This window comes from Oncorhynchus nerka, linkage group LG28 (genome assembly GCF_034236695.1).
Source record: "Oncorhynchus nerka isolate Pitt River linkage group LG28, Oner_Uvic_2.0, whole genome shotgun sequence".
In the NCBI taxonomy this organism is placed as follows: Eukaryota; Metazoa; Chordata; class Actinopteri; order Salmoniformes; family Salmonidae; genus Oncorhynchus; species Oncorhynchus nerka.
This window is the reverse complement of record NC_088423.1, coordinates 51,437,885-51,457,765: the sequence shown is the minus strand read 5'-3', so window position 1 is coordinate 51,457,765 and position 19,881 is coordinate 51,437,885. Positions and strand designations below refer to the sequence as shown.

The following is a 19,881-nucleotide window of genomic DNA, read 5'->3' as shown; positions in this document are numbered from 1 at the left end:
GCTGTGCTAACATATTTGCAAAAGGGTTTTCTAATGATCAATTAGCCTTTTAAAATGATACACTTGGATTAGCTAACACAATGTGCCATTGGAACACAGGAGTGATGATTGCTGACAACGGGCTTCTGTACGCCTATGTAGATTGTCCATAAAAAATCTGCCGTTTCCAGCTATAATAGTAATTTAAAACATTAACAATGTCTACACTGTATTTCTGACCAATTTGATGCTATTTTAATGGACAAAAAAAGGGGTTTTCTTTCAAAAACAAAGAAATATCTAAGTAACCCCAAAGTTTTGAACGGTAGTGTATATTTTAGGAAGTTGTTCCTAATGTTTTGTACACTCGGTGTATGTCGACTTGGAAATATCCAGGAAGAAAAGTACACCAGGAGGATGGAGAAAGTAAACAAGAGTCCTACAACTTTTTTCCCCCACTTTCTTTTAGATTAGGGCAGGCTGTATCATAACCTGCCGTGATTGAAAGTCCCATAGGGCGGCGCACAATTGGTCCAGGTTTGGCTGGTGTAGGCTGTCATTGTAAATAAGAGTTTGTTCTTAACTGACTTGCCTAGTTAAATAAAGGTGAGATAAAAAAAATAAAAAATATGCCTCAACCATGGCATTACATTTGACATTTTTTGTAATCTAGCAGACTCTTATACTGAGCGACTTAATTAGTGCAGTCATCTAGGAGCTAGGTAAGGTGACCACATATCACAGTCAATTGGTTACAGATTTTCATGCAAATAGTCAAAAATCTGCATAAAAATGATATGTGCACTTTCCCACTGGCGACGTTTCCATCAAATTGTCTTGTTGCGGATAAAATTCTGTGCGTGATGACGTAGTGCACATAAAAATAACTTTTGTGGTTAAATTCCCATGTACAGAATAAAACATAAGTAAAATGTTTTTCCATCAGATTTTCAACTCTGCTGATGTTTTGTTATGAAAAATTGCATTGTACAGCGATTGTGCCCACTCTGGTATTGGCAAGTGCGCTCTAGCGAGCAGCTCACATATGCAGTGCGGGTATAGCCTACATGAGATTATTATGGACAAAAGAGGAAGACTATTTTTATTTGTCAAACGGCAACCAAGCATCGATCATCATGTCACCAGAATAAGACCCTCGATATTTATTGGAAAGGAGCATCAAGCTCATCACCTTGCATTTTCACCAGCCTGTAAAATTCATCATAACTTATTTCATCTGTAGCCTAATAAATGTTATGCTTTTCTGAGTCATACTGGGAGGGCCACACAATATAATAGCCATCATTACTTCGATATCATGGCATAATTAATTTTACAGACACAAAAATGTCCCTCCTTTTTCTAGCGTATATTGCAGGGTTCCCCAACTGGCGGCCCCCGGGGTAGGTTTTAATTGGCCCCCAAGTTTTCTGAGCAACATTTTGTTATATATTAATTGTATTTGGAATTTATTGTTGTGCATATTACTGTAAAAATACCAGGAAATCAGCTCCAAGTGATTGTAATTTCTGAAATCTGTTCCCAATTATTCCCACGCATAAGAGATGTGACCGAATAGAAATAATAATTTAATAATAATTGACTAGATTTATATACGCTTTTCTAGCAACTGAGGTACTCAGAGTGCTTTACATAGGTGGGGGAAACTCACCTCATCCACCATCAATGTGTAGCACCCGCCTCTGTGATGCATGGCAACAAATTTTGTGCCAGAATGCTATCAGGTGGAGAGGTGAGGTGAGGAGTGATATATGCCAATTAGGAATGAGGGGGATGATTAGGTGACAATGATGGAATGTGGTCAGGTTGGGAATTTAGCCATGATACAGGGGTGAATACCCCTAATCTTACAATAAGTTCCATGGGATTTTGAATGACCACAGAGAGTCAGGACTGTTTTAACGTCCCATCTGAAAGACGGCACCCTACGCAGGGCAATGTCCACAAACATAATCAAGGTTTGAAATGATTGTTTTAGTCAAATATTACATCTGTTTATGCTTCTTGCGGCTCCCAACCATCCGCTCAATAAAACAATTGGCCCATGGCTGAATCTAGTTGACATTTAGAAAGTTTACCGATCAAATTAGCTGTTTCCATCGGGCCTGATGTTAGATTTTTATTCGGCATGTACTTTATTCACATCAAAATGTTGGATGGAAATCTGGTTAGAGGAAATAAAACTTTTCCTCAATAAAACCAATAACAGCCAAGTGTTTACACTACATAGTCCTAAGTCATGAAGAGTATAAAATCTTTTTCCAGCCTACTACTTTTGTGGAACGGATCAGACATTGATTGTGCAATATCTTGCTTGTTTTTGACATCCTCTGTCTGTAATCCCATATACAGGGAGACTTCACCAGAACGGGGGAGAGAAAACTGGCCGGGGTGATGAAAGATGGCGTGAACTCAGCCAACCGCTACTATCTGAACCGCTTCAGGGACGCATACAGACAAGCAGTCATTGGTAAGAAGTGACCTGTAATACTTTACTTAAAGCCTGCAGGTATGATTCATTCATTCTAAGACGTGTAATATGCATGCATGATCCCCTTATGTGTTATTAATCATATCATATCATTGTGTGTCAGGAAAACAAAATATATACACTACCGTTCAAAAGTTTGGGGTCACTTAGAAATGTCCTTGTCCAAATTTTTGTCCATTAAAATAACATCAAATTGATCAGAAATACAGTGTAGACATTGTTAATCTTGTAAATGACTATTGTAGCTGGAAACGGCAGATTTTTTTATGGAATATCTACATAGGTCCATTATCAGCAACCATCACTCCTGTGTTCCAATGGCACGTTGTGTTAGCTAATCCAAGTTTATAATTTTAAAAGGCTAAATGATCATTAGAAAGCACAGCTGAAAACTGTTGTGCTGATTAAAGAAGCAGCATCCTGGATGCTGATGCTCCAGATACTCAACTAGTCTAAAAAGGCCAGTTTTATTGCTTCTATAATCAATGCAACAGTTTTCAGCTGTGCTAACATAATTGCAAAAGGGTTTTCTAATGATCAATTAGCCCTTAAATGATAAACTTGGATTAGCTAACACAACGTGCCATTGGAACGCAGGAGTGATGGTTGCTGATAATGGACCTCTGTAGATATTCCGTAACAAAATCTGCTGTTTCCAGCTACAATAGTCATTTACAACATTAACAATGTCTACACTGTATTTCTGATCAATTTGATGTTATTTTAAATGGACAAAAAAAAAAGATTTTCTTTCAAAAACAAGGACATTTCTAAGTGACCCCAAACTTTTAAATGGTAGTGTGTATATGCTTATAACAAGTTAAAATGCATTATACCTGCAGGCTCTAAGTAAAGTGTTATAAAAATGGGTTCCACCCTCATTTGTTTAGTCTTAAAACCGTGACTCAATCGTTCTTCCCTCCCACCTCTCTCTCTAGACCTGATGATGGGCCATCCTGTGACAGAGGACCTGTACTCCATTTTCAGTAAGGAGAAGGAGCATGAGGAGAAGGAGCAGGAGAGCCAGAGAGTAACCCAGGAGCAGGTCAGCCTCCTGCTACAGACTTACATGCAGCTACTGCTGCCCGACGACGAGAAGTTCCATGGTGGCTGGGCCCTCATCGACTGTGACATGAGGTTGGTGCTTGAACCATCCACAAATCACAACTCTAAACTTAAAGGGGCAGTGCAGTCAAAAACATGATTTGCCTGTGTTTTTTTAATATATTTCCACATCATGATAATACACTTTTTGTGTAAGAGCTATTTGAAAAGATCGCCTGTAATTTCAGCTTATTTGGTTGGGTGGGGTTTTTAAGTTAATAGACATATAACAAAGAGAGTTTGCACTCCTCTCTGTCAATAACAGCTAATTATCAGGTTACACATCCATCCCATTAGGCTCCTCCAATTAGGTCCCACTCCCAGACAGTCCTAGCAAAATTCTTGCTTGAGAAATTGCATTTAGCTATTTTTTTTCATTGACTGAATCCTTTCATGAGTTGGCTCTCATAGTGTTTGTGCTCCCAACACTGTTAGTGTGCATCAATTAAATGCAGCTTTATTTATTTCCTCAGGGGAAATTAAGATGCACTTCAAAATCAACACCGTGAAAGTGTTTGTTCCTCAACAAATTGTTCATGTAGAAAGCTCATTGTCACATTTTTTTCTACTCATCAGTCTTATTGACGCAACCAGCAAAGACGTGGATGTTCTCCTGCTGTTATCCAACAGTGCATATTACATTGCATAGTAAGTGCCTACATTTATTACAGAAGAGTCAATTACATGTTTTAGCTGTTCATTATATCATCGTTTTTTTTTTGCTTTTGTTTTTACAGCTATGATGAGGAAGCTGACAAAGTCAATCAGTACCAGCGCCTCAACTTGGAGGGTTTGGAAAAGATTGAAATAGGTGAGTGTTTCCCCTTAAGAGGAATATAGCTCCACAAAGTGAAAATTCCAAAGTGTAGACAGGGTCGAAATCAGTCCTTCACAGCTTCAAGATTTATTTTACACTGTAAATCTACTAAGCACACACTTTGAGCATGGTTTTCATTCATTGTACACAAATTCTGAATGATGCAACTACTGTCTTTGATTTACCACAAACATCTAAGTAATGTATCAATAAAGCTCACAATATGTCCTGTTCTTTTTTAGGCCCAGAACCTACTCTGTTCGGGAAGCCCAAATTCTGCTGTATGCGTCTACACTACAAGAATGAGGAGACAAGTGGGTATTTTCACACACTGAGGGCTGTCACAAGGAATCCTGAGGATGACGGTAAAGGTATGGGAAGATGACCAGATTTTATTTTATGAAATAAATAGACTGGAAGCACACTTGCCCGTATAGCCACAAAATTACTTGAATTCCTTGTCCTGACCTCCCATTGTGGGAATGATTCATTATATTTCAGACACGTTACAGTGCATAGCTGAGATGCTTTGCATAACAAAGCAAGCCATGGGACTTGACATGCAGGTGATTGAAAAGAAACTGGAGAGGTGAGTTGGAATTCATTATCACTCTTTCTAGATCTTCAGAATATTCTTCTCTCATAGTTACTGTATTTTACACTTGTGCAGTATGCCTATACTAGCCCTTTTACAGTTCTAGAACAAAATCTCATTGACATGGATATGCACTATGAATAGAAGCCCTGGATAAAATACTAGACTATATTGTCAATCCATTTGTTTCAGAAGGCACAGTAAACCTCACGAAGACATCATGGGCAGACACCCTGACCAGGTCCTTGGCAGCTCTGGTCTGGCTCAGGGAAAGAGCTTCCTCCTCAACAAGTTCTCCTCTCTCAACCAGAGGGTGAAGAAGTCCAATGTCAACATGGGCTCCTTCAAGGGGAGGCTGGGCAACACCTTCTCCACTAAGCCCGACGTGAACTTCCTGAAGCCCACCATTGGGATCACCCTCTGGAAGTCTGACAGCAGCTTGGAGACCTCCGAGGGGGCAAACACCGGCCCGGCTCTGAAGGACCTCTGTGACAACCACTCAGAGATGTCGTCCGACTCAGATTCGTACAACTCGGATGAACACCTGCGCGCCGGCTCCTTGGAAAATGTGGACTATGTGCTGCCCAGCTGCGGCATCGTGGCATCAGCTCCTCGGCTAGGCAGCGTGGAGCTTAACATCAGAGTCACTGGCTGTGACAGTAAACAGGGGGCTCCGGCTCTAGCCGGTCCTGAAGACCAGTCTCCCGACGCTACCTCAGAGGGTGAGGAGGCCATCCTGATAGACTTTGGAACGCCCATTGATGCCTATTGCCACCAATTCATCCAAGATGCGCAGACCAAACCTGTGGAGGTATTCGGGGAGCAGATGACTGGTGGCGTCCCAACACAGAACCCACATGTCCCTTCACATGCTAAAGGTCCCCTGGCCCCAGACGACCACCCAGGTTCAGATCAGAAGATGCAGGCGAAAGAGCTCCAGCTCCCTTCCAGGCCATCCCAGCTAGATGTTACCTCCAGACCCAATCTCCTGACTGCCCAGAAGCTCAGCTCGGCAGCTTCTGGCAGCTCCCAGAGGAGCCTGGGCTCTCACATGGAGGGCAGCCTGGGCCCCTTGCCCGCCGACGGCAACAGCAGCCGAGTGGTCTCCCCCTTTGCCAAGATCAAGAGCTCAATGGTGCAGGTGGCCAGCCTGACCCAGGCCGGACTTACCCAAGGCATCAACTTTGCCGTGGCAAAGGTGCAGAAAAGCCCAGAGCCAGAAATGGGCGGTCTCAATGAGACACAAGAGAAAGAGCTGAAGGCAATGTTTACACAGTGCCAGACGAGGATCATACAGATCTAGCACTTCTAAAGTTGTAGCCTCTAAGCAGGTTTTTGTACAGTTAGTAGTATAGTATGTAACTTCCAGTACTTCCAGTAGCTAGCAGTAGCATAAGCTTGCACAAGAAGGGACCCACACTGACTTGACTAAGAACCCTGCTCTTCAATTCCCCTTGTAGTTGACCTGACCATGTTTACAGCCAGTGTTGTATAGTATATAATACCCCAGCTCAATACACGGCGTACTTAATCCTAATGCAATTTCTTTCCGACTACCGCAAAGCATTATATTCTGCCAATATGAACTAATTGAACTAACAATAGCCTAAAGAAAATGATTGAATGAAAAGCAGCAAACAGACAACATTCTTTAATTAGACTCAAACAGAAAAAGGCAATAGCTACACCTCGTTTCAATTTCCCACCCAAATACAGGGAAACTCTACATATTTCAATGTATTGAGTGCGCAAGTGGGTCTGTACTCTGTACTGTACTCACCTTCGTTGACGTGTTTTGCTCGACAAAGACTGAAGCATTCCTTTCAGTTGATTTTCCAGCTACATTTGCATGTCAGGCTATTGTTGATAACTGAATTAGATAAGGTAGGCAATATCCAGTGCATGTTGAGAGATGAGCTCTGAATGGATTTACTTTTGTGATTCCATTGGCACCTATTGGCGTTTGTGATATAGGCCTAGTTCATAGCTCTGTTTCAAAAACATTAGTAGAAGTATCTGACCAAATGTCCCTATTGATTTTCAAAGGGCAGCTCAATGTTAGATATTAGACCTACCCTAGGCTAGTAAGAAAACAAACATACAACTCCTAGATAAATGGGGATCAGTAGCTTGGTTTCCATCAAATTGGTGACAGATTTTCATGCGAATATTAAAAAATCTGCATTAAAAACAATATTCTCATTTTCCCATCAGAGATGTTTCCATCAAATTGACTTGTTGTGGATAAAAAGCTGTGCATGATAACGTAGTGCACATAAAAATTACTTTTGCGGTTACATTCCTGTTCCGAAAAAAAAACTAAACTAAATTGGTTTCCATCGCATTTAACTCTGTTTTGTCACAAAACAAATTGTTATACAGTGGGGTCAGAAATTATTGACAACTTTAATAAAGATGAGCAATGACTGAAATAATTAAAATACTGAGCTATATTGTATGCTCAAATTTTTTGGGGAAATGATATTAATACAATTACTCAGAAAATAGATTCTTTAAACAAGTAATATAAAAAGATCTAAAGAAGGTGGGGTTCAAAATTGACTCCACTAAAGATTCTTGTAAATAAAGTAGTCAAGTTTAGTATTTGGTCCTATATTATTAATGGTAAATAATGTATTGTGTTATTTTGGAGTCACTTTTGTAAATAAGAATAGAATACGTTTCTAAACACCACTTGATACCATGATTACAGCTAATCCTGAAATGAGTCTTGAGTGAGAAAGTTTGACCTACGATCATACCCCCCCAACAAGTTTGAGTCATAAGCTTAATGTTGTCATTGCGTGCTAGGAATATGGGACCAAATACAACACTTTTGACTACTTTATCTTTACGGATGACAATTTTGACCCCTAACTTTGAGATTTTTTTTAATGACTTGACCTGTTGAGGCGAGGGGTCCCCCCCCCCGTTCCAGCAAAAGATAAAAATCACAAAAGCAGGATTTAAAAAAAAATCAATCACTAACCTCTTGAAAATCTTCATCAGATGACAGTCATATGACATGTTACACAGTACATTTATGTTTTGTTCGATAATATGCATTTTATATCCATAAATCTCGGTTTACATTGACGCCATGTTCAGAAAATCCTCCAAAATATCCGGAGGAATTATAGAAAGCTACGCCAGATAACAGAAATACTCATCATAAACTTTGACTAAAGATACATGTTCTACATATAATTAAAGATACACTGGTTCTTAATGCAACCGCTGTGTCACATTCTTTTTTAACGTTACGGAAAAAGCCTAACATTGCAATAATCTGAGACGGCGCTCAGACGTAACAATATTTCTCCGCCATGTTGGAGTCAACAGAAATACAAAATTACAACATAAATATTCCCTTACCTTTGATGATCTTTCATCAGAATGTAGTGCAAGGAGTTCTAGTTCAACAATAAATAGTTTTGTTTCATAATGTTCAATTCTAGTGTCCAAGTAGCATCATTTGCTACCACTTTCAGCTCCAAATGCCCAAAAAATGACTTCTGGTCCAGGATAACTTTGCATCAAAACTTCCAAAAGACATATTACAGGTTGAAGAAACTGGTCAAACTAAGTGCAGAATCAATCTTCAGGATGTTATAATCATATAGATCCAATAGCATTCCAACCGGATCATTCGTTTTCATCTGGGGCTGATTAGAACAGCCGAAGCACTCAAAGGCAAACGCGCCTCAACAAAATGGAATCCTTTTGCGACACCAACTACTTTCCTTCCCATTAGGTCAAAGTTCACAGCAAATGCTCCATTACACTTTCTACTGAATGAAGACATCTAGTGGAAGACGTAGGAAGTGTTTCCAGATCCATAACTTGTTGGGAAGGGAGGGGGCGATGACGTCAAAGTTGCCCCAACTTTCAGGATTTCAAAACTTGTTTGGAAGATTGCCTGCCCTGTGAGTTCTGTTATACTCACAGACATAATTCAAACGGTTTTAGAAACTTCAGAGTGTTTTCTATCCAATATTAATAATAATATGCATATATTAGCAATTTAGGACAGATTTTGATGCAGTTCACTATGGGCACGCAATTCATCCAAAGTGGAAATACTGCCCCCTATCTCTAACAAAATCTTATTCTCTGAGAAATTGTATTAGTATAAAATAATAATTGCATTCATTATTGCTCATATTTATCAAGGGTGTCAATAATTTTGGACCCCACTGTAACCTATGTGCCCACACTGGTCTTTGCACGTGCTCTCTAGCCAAAAGCTTGCAGATAGAGTGCAGGTAGGCTACCGACATGATGAATTTCCTATTATGGACAAAAGAGCAAGATTATTTTTACTTGTCAAACGGCAGCCAAGCATCGATCATCATGTCACCAGAATAAGACTCAATATTTATTGGAAAACAGCATTAAGCTTATCACCTTGCACTTTCTCCACCCTCATAACTTATTCCATCTGTAGCATAATACACTCCATGCTTTTCCGAGTCGTAGTGGGTGGTAGTCGTAGTGGGTGGGAGTCGTAGTGGGTGGTAGTGGGTGACCACACATGTCATTGTGTGACTCCAAGTTCGATATGATGGTTATTATATCAATATTTGCATATAATTAATTTTACTGACACAAAAAGATCCCACCTTGTCTAGCAGATTCTGTCGTGAATAATTTAATTTTTCTGTCCCACATGTACTTTACTCTCATAAAAAAGTTAGTTGGAAACCTGGTTACTGTTGTCGAGTTTATTCCCCATCAATATAGGACCTTTAGCAACGTACAAGAATTCCGGTAAGAGTATACTGTTTGATATGTAAGTATTGTACTGTATGTATATCTGTTCCCTAAGTTATAACCTTTTCATTGACCAACATGTATTTATGGACATATAACTATATCTCCGTACACTTTGGCTTTTGATCATGTTGATGCTAGAGTTAGATGCACTGCTGCTGAACATTTCCGAAGGGGTTTGAGCATTTTTCTTTGAGAATAACCAAAAGTCACTATTAACTGACAGCTTACCAAAATCATTTGCGATTCCGTAAGCATTGGTGGATTGATAGGATTTAATTGAATTTTCATACAAATGGTTGTACCTAATGTCTGCATTAGGTCTATGAGCCCTAAGTCCGTCACATGTTTGACAAATACTGTACAGTAGCATATAGAATATATGCAATGTGGTCCGTCCAAAGCTTATTAAAAACACACTTCGATGCTTTATGCACTCCTGAATCTAAAGTGTAAGCCTTAAAAGGACATGAAAGTGGGAGATTGTATCAGGTATTTATGGCAAAACTACCTTTAGAGTTAAGTTTATTCCATCATGATGTTGCATAATTTGTTTGATCTTGGTACTGTATATTAGATCATGTTCAGGGTAATGTCAGCTTTTTCTTGGGATATTCCATCCTCTGGCCTATGTTTTTAAATGGTGTTCAATGCTCAGGACATGAGCTCCATTGGTGTGTTTTCAACTTTGTGGCAACAGTTTGGGGAAGGTCAATACAGAAATGGTTTGTTGAGATTGGTGTGGAAGAACTCCATATTAATGCCCATGATTTTGGAATGAGATGTTCAATGAGCAGGTGTCCACATTAGACACGTCGTGTATAAACGCAACATGTAATAATTTCAAAGATTTGAATGAGTTACAGTTGTTATAAGGAAATCAGTCCAATTGAAATATATTCATTAGGCCCTAATCTATGGATTTCAAATGGGAATACAGATATGGATCAGAAAACCAAGAAACTGTCGTCGGAATTGTGGGTGCCGAATGATTTCCTAGTAGCCTGCTGATATTGTTTGGCACTGCCAAAGCTTTAATATGACAGCTGCAATGCAATAGGAATATAAGGCTTTAAGCAGGGCTAAGGGTTGTATTTCATGTTGTATTTAGGAATGCATGCACTACACTGGAGCAGTTAAATTGGAGCAGAAACCGTTCTTACCTGAATTAGGTACCGATTTGTAAAACATGATTCTTTTATAGTGTAAACACTCCTTTCATATGGAGTTTTAATGTTAGGAGCGGGTATAGTCCTTACATTTGCCAGATGGGAGTTTTTTATTTCCCCCCCCCCTTTTTTTTTTCTAACACCAAGTGCTTTTGAAACAACCTTTTATTTGTCATCAATGGCTGATGTCACTTGCCAGATATGTACCAGTAAGGATTCTGCCCATAGACAAAGTACAGTTCTATTTCAAATATATTGTTTCGATATCTCACAATGGCCGTTGTCTTAGATGGATTCTCTAATGGAAGAACCAATCACAGCAGAGCTATTGAGCCTGCTGCTGCTGCTACATTTCGGCCTTTCCCAGAGGCCGACAGTGGGGAAGCGGTCCGTCGCTGCGACCGCATCGAGGTCCCGCCCACCTGGAGGGAAGGAGGGGCGTCTGACCTAGGGGTACGTGCCCGGCGGTAGAGGCAGCCAACAGATCACTATGGGGCAGAGGCACATCTCTACTCCTAAAACCCTACCACTCGTGCAGCGGTGCACTTCTATGCATCTGCTCACAGGGACCACTGGTGAGCAAGAGTCATCTGACTTGTGAGTAACTCGCTGCAGGAAACTGGCGAGCATGTGCAGTCAATGCCCGCCCTATTCTGGATCTACGGATCCTCAACAGATTTCTGAGAAAGTCCATATTCTGTATGCTTACGCTCAACGTGCTGTCTCGCTCTGTTGAGGCGACTGGTTCATTTCAGTAGAGACCGTAAGAGAAAGACAGATTGGAGAGCTGTTTGTACCGGATTCGAACCCACGCCAGCGGCCCTAACTGCTAGGCTGTCGCAGGACGCTTATTTTCACATAAGTATTCTGCCGACACACAGGAGGTTTCTCAGGTTCGCCTTTCAAGGCAAAGCTTCCGAATACCTCGCTGTTCTCTTCGGGCTAGCGTTGGCTCCCTGAACGTTCAAGTGTGTAGAGGCGGCGCTAGCACCCCAGAGGGGTTAAAAGTATCCTCTTACATAGACCATTACCTGCTTTGCTCCCCTACACAGAAGCAAGCGGTACTAGACAGGTCTTCACCGAGCTAGGGTTCAAGGTCAACCAGAAAAAGAGCTGTTTGGTGCCCACTCAGAGAATAGAATACCTTGGCGTCAAGCTGGATTCTCTCTTATCGGGCTACACTATTGGACGGCCACGCTCAAAACATGTCTCCGAGTTGTTGGGTTGATGGCGTCCACCTCAGTAGTACCACTAGGACTACTGAGAATGACACTTCCAGAGTTGGGTAAAAACTGTCAACGTTGGCACCTCAATCGAAAGGTGAAGGTTTCCACGGGCTGTCTCTCAGCTCTCCGTCACTGGAAGATCCCCTCAATCTTCTTTTCAGGCACCCCCTTAGGGGTAGTGTCATCGAGGAAGGAGGTGACGACAGATGCATCAGTCAAAGGATGGGGGCGCAGTTCACGAGGGAAGAGCAATAAACAGACTGCGATCCCCACAGCTCTGCCACGCTCATATAAATTACCTCAAACTGCTGAGTGTTTCATTTTAAATGGTCACATCCTGGTCAGAACAGACAATATTACTGGAGGCATACATCAACCACCAGGATGGCACTTTCTTGCTGTGCTTACACAGACTGCCAAGAGTATTCTGTGGAGCAGTGCACATCTCTCATTATGCGTGACTCATGTCCCGGGTGTACTGAATGTGGGAGCAGACTTGTTGTCCAGGGGGAATCCCAGATCTGGGGGAGAGTTACCGTAGATCGCTTCACAGAAAGACACGTTGTCCCTTGGCCAAGAGTGTTGCTCTATGCTTTCTCTTCTATGCTTGATCCTCCCCTCTCTGAACAGAGTGAGGGAACAAGGCTTATCTCTGATCTTGATAGCCCCTCGATGGCCAGGAAAGCTCCGGGTAGCAAAGCTCGCTTTACGACGAGCCCTGGCAACTACCATTACGCAAGGGATCTACTGACCCAAGCGAACAGAGAGATTTTCCACCCTTACCCGGAAACCATGACCCTCACTGTATGGGAACAAGTGGTGCGTATTTGAGGTGGTGTGACCAGAAACTGAATTCCTTACCAATGCTCTGTATCCAAGGTTTTATGCTTCTTGCAGGATTTTAGACGGAGGGGAGGCATTCTCCACTGTTAAGGTTTATTTAGCTGTCATATCTGCCTGTCGTATAGACTTCAACAATCACACAGTAGGGAAACGCCCGCTTATGTTTTATGAAGAGAGTGCGTCGTTTATGCCGTCGCCAAGCCTTTAACTCAGTCTTGGTACTTTGCTTGAGGCAATTTCCCAGCAGTTGCTGGAAAGTGTGGAGATGAAATATCTCTGCCCAAAACGAGTGAGTTGCATGCACTGTCAGTTCAACATTCATGCCTACAGTTTTCCCCAGGGTTATCCAAGGTAACACTGTAACTCAACCCTGCTTTCATGCCTAAGGTCAGCAGCAATTACAATTGTCCAGTCTTGGGAGTTTATGGCTTTCCACCCGCCGCCCTTCACTTCTATGGAAGAAGAGCATCTCCACCGTTTGTGTCCAGTACGAGCTTTGAACATCTATTCTGAACAGAAATATAAAGCGCAACATGCTAAAAATATAAGGAAATCAGTCCATTTAAATAAATTAACTAGGCCCTAATCTATGGATTTTACATGACTGGGCAAGGGCGCAGCCATTGGTGGGCCTGGGAGGGCATAGACCTCATGCTGTTTAATCAGCTTCTTGATATGCAACACCTGTCAAGTGGATGGATTATCTTGGCTAAGGAGAAATGCTCACTAACTGGGATGTAAACAAATGTGTACAATTTTAAATGAAGAAGCTTTTTGTGCGTATTGAATGTTTATGGGATCTTTTATTTCAGCTCATGAAACCAACACTTTATATGTTGCATTTATATTTTTGTTCAGTATACTTGGATAGAACGAGAGCATGGTAAGAGTGACCAACTCTCCATCTCCTAGGTGCCCCCCCCTGCAAGAGGGCCCCTCTCTTGTCAACGACTCCCATAGTGGAGGCTATTATAATAGCAAGGGTTTGCAGCCCCCTGGGGGCTTGAAGGCTCATTCCACTAGCTCTTGGGCACTGATTAAGGGCATTTGTTTGCAATACTGCACGTTGGGCCACCCCTCATACATTTGAGGTTTTAACAGCTGGATGTTTCTGCTCCTTCGTTGGTGCATACTGTCCTCCGTGTTGGTGCCTCAGGGGTGATATTGTTGGGACTAGTCTGGCTTCGGAGAGCAAGTGGGCAATCTATATCCCCATTGTGAGAAAGTGAAGTGATATATTTGAAATAGAACTTGGGGTTACTTACGTAACCGAGATTACGAAGTTACATTTACGTCATTGTGAGTGACTAGACTAAACACGATTGCACTGCATTTAAACACATTTTCCAGCGATAATTCCATGTCTGAATGTCTGTGGTTGTACTTCACCTCTCAAACAACTGACTTGTCATTTTTTTATGTTGTACTCAAATTTGATTGAATATTAAAATATATTTCTTATTTCTACTGTATAAGTTCTTTGTCCTGGGTCTATGAAAAATACTGTGTCTACACAAAGAATTTCAGTAAATTAAAGATCTGACGATATGACAATTATTTTACATGTTCATCTGTTTAATGAGTTAAACATGAACATTTTCACCCAGCTCTTTTAAATTATATTGGTTATACATTTGGGACCCAATCCATAGTGGCCCTTCTCACCCCACCTCTAGTCATTCTCATGCATGCCTCTCTTCCTTGGAATTATACCCCGAAAAAATATATAAATGCTACATGCAACAAATTAAGTCATTTAGTTTAGTTACCTTTGCTATCGCCCCGTAGCACTCACTTGTGTCATCATGAATGCTTTGAGAGGCAAGTTAAGGATCATATCACCTCTAGCTTACCTGACACCCTAGACTCACTTCAATTTGCTTACCCGCCTAATAGATCCACGGACGTTGTAATTGCCATCACACTGTCCTACCCAATCTGGACAAGAGGAATACCCATGTAAGAATGCTGTTCATTAACTATAGCTCAGCATTCAACACCATAGTACCCTCCAAGCTCCTCATTAAGCTCGGGGCCCTTGGTCTGAACCCCTTCCTGTGCAACTGGGTCCTGTACTTCCTGACGGGCCATCCCCAGTAGTGAACCTTTATTTAACTAGGCAAGTCAGTTAAGAACAAATTCTTATTTTCAATGACGGCCTAGGAACAGTGGGTTAACTGCCTGTTCAGGGGCAGAACGACAGCTTTGTGCCTTGTCAGGTAGGGGGGTTTGAACTTGCAACCTTCCAGTTACTAGTCCAACGCTCTAACAACTAGGCTACCCTGCCGCCCCACTTCACTGATCCTCAATACAGAGGCCCCACAAATGTGCGTGCTCAGCCACTTCCTGTTCACCCATGCCTCCAACTCACGAATCAAGTTTGCAGACAACAACCGTAGTAGGCCTGATTACCATCAATGACGAGACAGCCTACAGGGAGGAGGTGAGGGCCCTGGGAGAGTGGTGCCAGGTAAATAACTTCTCACTCAATGTCAACAAAACAAAGGAGCTTATCGTGGACTTCAGGAAACAGCAGAGGGTGCACACCCTTATCCACATCGACGGGAATGCAGAAAGCTTCAAGTTCCTCTGCATACACATCACTGACGATCTGAAATGGTCTACACAGACAGTGTGGTGAAGAGGTCAGGAGGCTGAAGAAATTTGGCTTGGCCCCTAAAACCCTCAAACTGTTAGATGCTCAATTGAGAGCATCCTGTCGGGCTGTATCATCGCCTGGTACGGCAACAGCACCGTCCGCAAGGTTCTCCAGAGGGTGGTGCGGTCTGCCCAACCCATCACCAGGGGCAAACTACCTGCCCTCCAGGACCCGATATGATAGGAAGGCCAAAAAGATCAAGGACAACCAGCCTGTTCACCCCGCTATCATCCAGAAGGCGAGGTCAGTACAGGTGCATCAAAGCTGGGACCGAGACTGAAAAACAGCTTCTATCTCAAGGCCATCAGACTTAAATAGACATCACTAGCCATCTTCCATCCGGTTACTCCTCCTGCACCTTAGAGGCTGCTACCCTATATACATAGACTTGGAATCACTGGTCACTTTGATAATGTTTAAATACTGCTTTAGTCATCTCATAAGTATATACTATATTTTAGTCAATGCCACTCCGACATTGCTCAATCTAATATTTATATATTTCTTAATTCCATTTTTTACCTTTAGATTTGTGTGTATTGTGAATTGTTAGATACTACTGCACTGTTGGAGCTAGGAACACAAGCATTTCACTACACACACATACTTATCAGACGGTATTGCGGATGTGGCCAATAAAATTTTATTTGACGCCTTTGTCCTCACTGGTAGCAGGGATCTGCCCTCTGACGTGATGAGCACATTAATATTGCAGGGGAATTCCACCTTGTGGTAGTTGAAGTCATAATCAACCTTCTGCCAGGAAATCAGGTTCCCCAGAGCCGGGATGTTCCAGACACCTACAACAGGACACATTCAATGGATTAAATGACATTGCACTACAGCAATTGGTATACTAAATGAATGAATATACCATGGCTGTTGCACAAAAAGCTAGAGGCACTTCTGTGGGTATCTTAAACTAGTTCCCAGTCCCTGCGGTACAGTACATCTTTCAGCATGCCCAGAAACAACCCTTCTCCCAACCCCCCACTTGGAGATATGAGTGAATAAGACAGGTATAAGCAATGTCTAAAATTCTACCCAGCCTATCAGAGAGCAAGGTGGAGCAACTACCTCAATGTGTACACCTATCAAATACTCTCTGATCTACACAAGTGTCTTAGGTTAGAGGTTGGCAGGGCCTCGTCTCTGGGCCAAACTCTGGCCCTAGTTGCTCCTCAATGTGCCATGTGGTTCCCAGAGCCCCCTCTTACCTGAGGTGTCCAGTTGACCCTGCTCCAGCTGCATCTCATCCAGGAAGAGGGCAGTGTCCCTGGCCAGCTGCAAGGCTCCACTCACCAGCTGGTTAGCCACAGAGTCCTTCTTGGGCACCAGATGCAGGCTGTTCATGGTGTTGGTGTGGAGGCTCATATTGAGATGGTAAGACTACCGGAGAGAAGAAAAAAACAGTAACCACAGTTACTTTAACATACTTTGATAAACTGTTTGTACAATTAAGTATTGTGATGTATGTTGTGCAACACAATTAAACTGTCAATCTTCAAAGCCACTCCACTCAGATTTGTAACACCCAATGTTACTCTCAAACCCATGATTCCCTAATCCATACGCACAAAAATCTTATTTCTCAATGTTTTTGCACAAATTTGTTTACATCCCTGTTAGTGAGCATTTCAAGAAGTTGATTAAACACATCATTACACAGGTGCTCCTTGTGCTGGAGACGATAAAAGGTCACTTTAAAATGTGTTGTGTGACAAAACTACACAATGCAACAGATGTATCAAGTTTTGAGGGAGTGTGTAATTTGCATGCTAACTGCAGGAATGTTTACCATAAACTGCCTCCTTTTAGAGAACTTGGCAGTACATCCAACCGGCCTCACAACCACAGACCACGTGTAACCGCACCAGCACAGGACATCCATATCCAGCTTCTTCAACAGCGGGCTTGTTTGAGGGGTGTGCTGTCTATAATAAAATCCCCTTTTTGGGGAAAAACAAATTGACTGCACCCCTGCCCAATCAAGTGAAATCCATAGATTAGGGCCTAATGAACTAATTTCAATTGACTGATTTCCTTACATGAACTCAGTAAAATCTTTCAAATTGTTGTTTATATTTTTGTTCAGTATAGATATCTACAAAGTATGCATTCTTTCAGTATTGTCAGAAACAAATCTAATACTGACCTTAAGTGGAGGGCAAAATTAATTTAGTCATGACAATGAAGAAACGGTACTGCAGGCCAGAGTTGCATATTAGTGTTCTATTCAATTTTCATCTCAATTACTAAAGTGGCACCCAAATATGCTGTTAACCCTCAATTCAAATCTCAAATAACAGTCAACTCAATTTCGATTTGATATGGAGCATGATACAATATATTAAACACACACAAGGCACCAGCAATTGGATGATCTGACACGAGTCGCTCTGTGTATGAGTTGAGCAGACAGCCACTGAATTTACCTAGAGGCAGGACATCTGATGTACCTGTGATGAGAGACCCACACAACCACTATCAGGAACCACTTGTATTTTTATTTATTTTTACTTCCAAATGGGGACTCTTTCGTTCGACCCCGGAGAGATCAGGTGCGCTGCACTCTTCTTTTTAAATGTTTTTTTTTAATGGAGAGGAGCAGGAGCAGTGTGGCACTAAGAGAGAAAGTAGCTAAACAGACTAGTGTTGCCAACTAGTTTTCAGGGTAAGTTGCTCGAGGCAGGTTGATTTGTTGCTAAAAGACGTTGTGGTTTCATTGCGTCATTAGGTAAAATATACAATAACGTTACTCAATTTGACTGGCCATCTCGGCAAAAAATATGATTCGATTTGTTCAGGTACAGACTCCCACTCTTTTCTGTACAGTTTTGATTGATGTTGTAAGTTATGTTCAAGAGTTAACATTCGTGACCAACTATGTTCATTGGGTTTGGCTCGTCGTACTACCCGTACTACTACTGCTGACGTCACTCACAATGCACTTTTGCAGCCAGGCACGTGTGTTTTGACAGTGTGTGACAGAGAACATCGTTTTTGTGTCATTTAGAGGGAAATTGTGTGCATTTTAGTGTTTGAGTCACTTTTCAAAAGTAGCTACATTTGTTGCTAGGTGCTGTTTGAAAATAAAGTTGCCAGGGTAGTCCTGAAAAGTTGCTAAATCTAGCAGCAAGATTGCTAAATTGGCATCACTGAAACCGACTCGCGCTAGACAAACTTTTTGCTACCATCGGTCATCTTGTGAGGATTTAAAATATGCTTGGCCTATCATGAGGGTGTCTGTGTATGTTAAAGTAACATTTTGCAACATATGGTGTGACTAACGGCAAGGCTGTGGCTGTCCTTGGGTGTAGGCAGTTATCATGAGTTGTTGGGGGCACATACAGAACAGTGTTGCGAGAACAAACGGTCTTTTGTTAGATAACAGGAGCCAGATGTGTGATAACTGTATCGAGAGTATGAGCGCATAGATATTCTACACAGCAAGTTACATCTATCAACTGGAGCGCCTAGGGGCTGGAACCAGCTCGTGCGCCAACAATCAACGATAGGATAGGTTGAGTAAATTTAAATCATTAAAATCCAGACAGAAAATATTTACACAAGAAGCAATCTAATATCACACAGTCAAACTCTCCGTCGTTTAGTTAAGTTCATCATTCTGCGATTCTCTACTCTGACAGGCCAGCTCGGAAGCAGGAACTACTTCTGTCAGAGTATATTAGAATAACTTTGTCAGGAACAAGTCAGTTCTCTGTTCTGCCCTGTGTGGGATTACAGCAAACCCGTATAAATTGCATTTGCCATTTATTGCTTAGCTAATAAAAGTACATAGTATACAATCAGTGACTCAGTGTCATAACTTGTTCTGATACCAGATTCAAATTGACGCAACCCTAACCATCTATAACCATGTTTCCATCCAGTTTTTATGCAAGTCTACTTGATGCTCCTTTCTAATTTTCTAATATCGAGGGTTTTATTCTGGTGACATGATTGATGCTTGACAAATACAAATATTATCCATAATAATCTCAAGTAGACTAGTCTACCCGCAGTTTACCAATAGGTGTTGGCTAGAGCACACTAGCCAAGACCAGAGTAGGCACATTTTCCCTTTAAATTAACCGTTTTAGTGACAAAACTAGTAGAGTTGAAAATGTGATGGAAACACATACTTTTATTCCTTACATGAAAACTTAAACGAAAAAGTTAGCCAGCTAGCTGGAGTTGCCAG

General features: G+C 41.6%; 2 protein-coding genes across 3 annotated transcripts in view; one reads left to right on the top strand and one right to left on the bottom strand.

Annotated features, from left to right (window-relative positions):
* The window catches only part of LOC115113394 (phosphatidylinositide phosphatase SAC2-like), a 37,085-nt gene extending 22,592 nt beyond the window's left edge, over window positions 1–14,493 (top strand). For both annotated transcript variants that reach the window (XM_029640970.2, XM_065012877.1), the window contains 7 exons: window positions 2,353–2,470; window positions 3,430–3,628; window positions 4,172–4,243; window positions 4,333–4,406; window positions 4,655–4,783; window positions 4,914–5,001; window positions 5,200–14,493. In XM_029640970.2, coding sequence (XP_029496830.1) covers window positions 2,353–2,470; window positions 3,430–3,628; window positions 4,172–4,243; window positions 4,333–4,406; window positions 4,655–4,783; window positions 4,914–5,001; window positions 5,200–6,310 — 1,791 coding nt within the window. In that variant the 3' untranslated portion in view covers window positions 6,311–14,493. The remainder of the gene's footprint in view (window positions 1–2,352; window positions 2,471–3,429; window positions 3,629–4,171; window positions 4,244–4,332; window positions 4,407–4,654; window positions 4,784–4,913; window positions 5,002–5,199) is intronic.
* Window positions 14,494–16,020: 1,527 nt separating this feature from the next.
* Window positions 16,021–17,614, bottom strand: LOC115112729 (mini-chromosome maintenance complex-binding protein-like). Its single transcript, XM_065012557.1, has 4 exons — window positions 17,476–17,614; window positions 16,895–17,066; window positions 16,285–16,477; window positions 16,021–16,051 (listed from the first exon to the last, which is right to left on the bottom strand). The coding sequence occupies exons 1-4, from the start codon at window positions 17,566–17,568 to the stop codon at window positions 16,021–16,023; spliced, it is 489 nt and encodes a 162-aa protein (XP_064868629.1). The 5' UTR covers window positions 17,569–17,614.
* Between the last annotated feature and the right edge of the window lie 2,267 nt (window positions 17,615–19,881).

Bases quoted from the DNA above. Each gene is read 5' to 3' on its own strand.
- LOC115112729 (XM_065012557.1), bottom strand. From the start codon at position 17,568: ATGGATGTCCTGTGCTGGTGCGGTTACACGTGGTCTGTGGTTGTGAGG. The intron at 17,067-17,475 runs GTAAACATTCCT...TCTCTCCGGTAG, and splicing joins CTAAAAGGAGGCAGTTTATG to TCTTACCATCTCAATATGAG. The intron at 16,052-16,284 runs GTATGTGTGTGT...CTATGTATATAG, and splicing joins TCCGCAATACCGTCTGATAA to GGTAGCAGCCTCTAAGGTGC.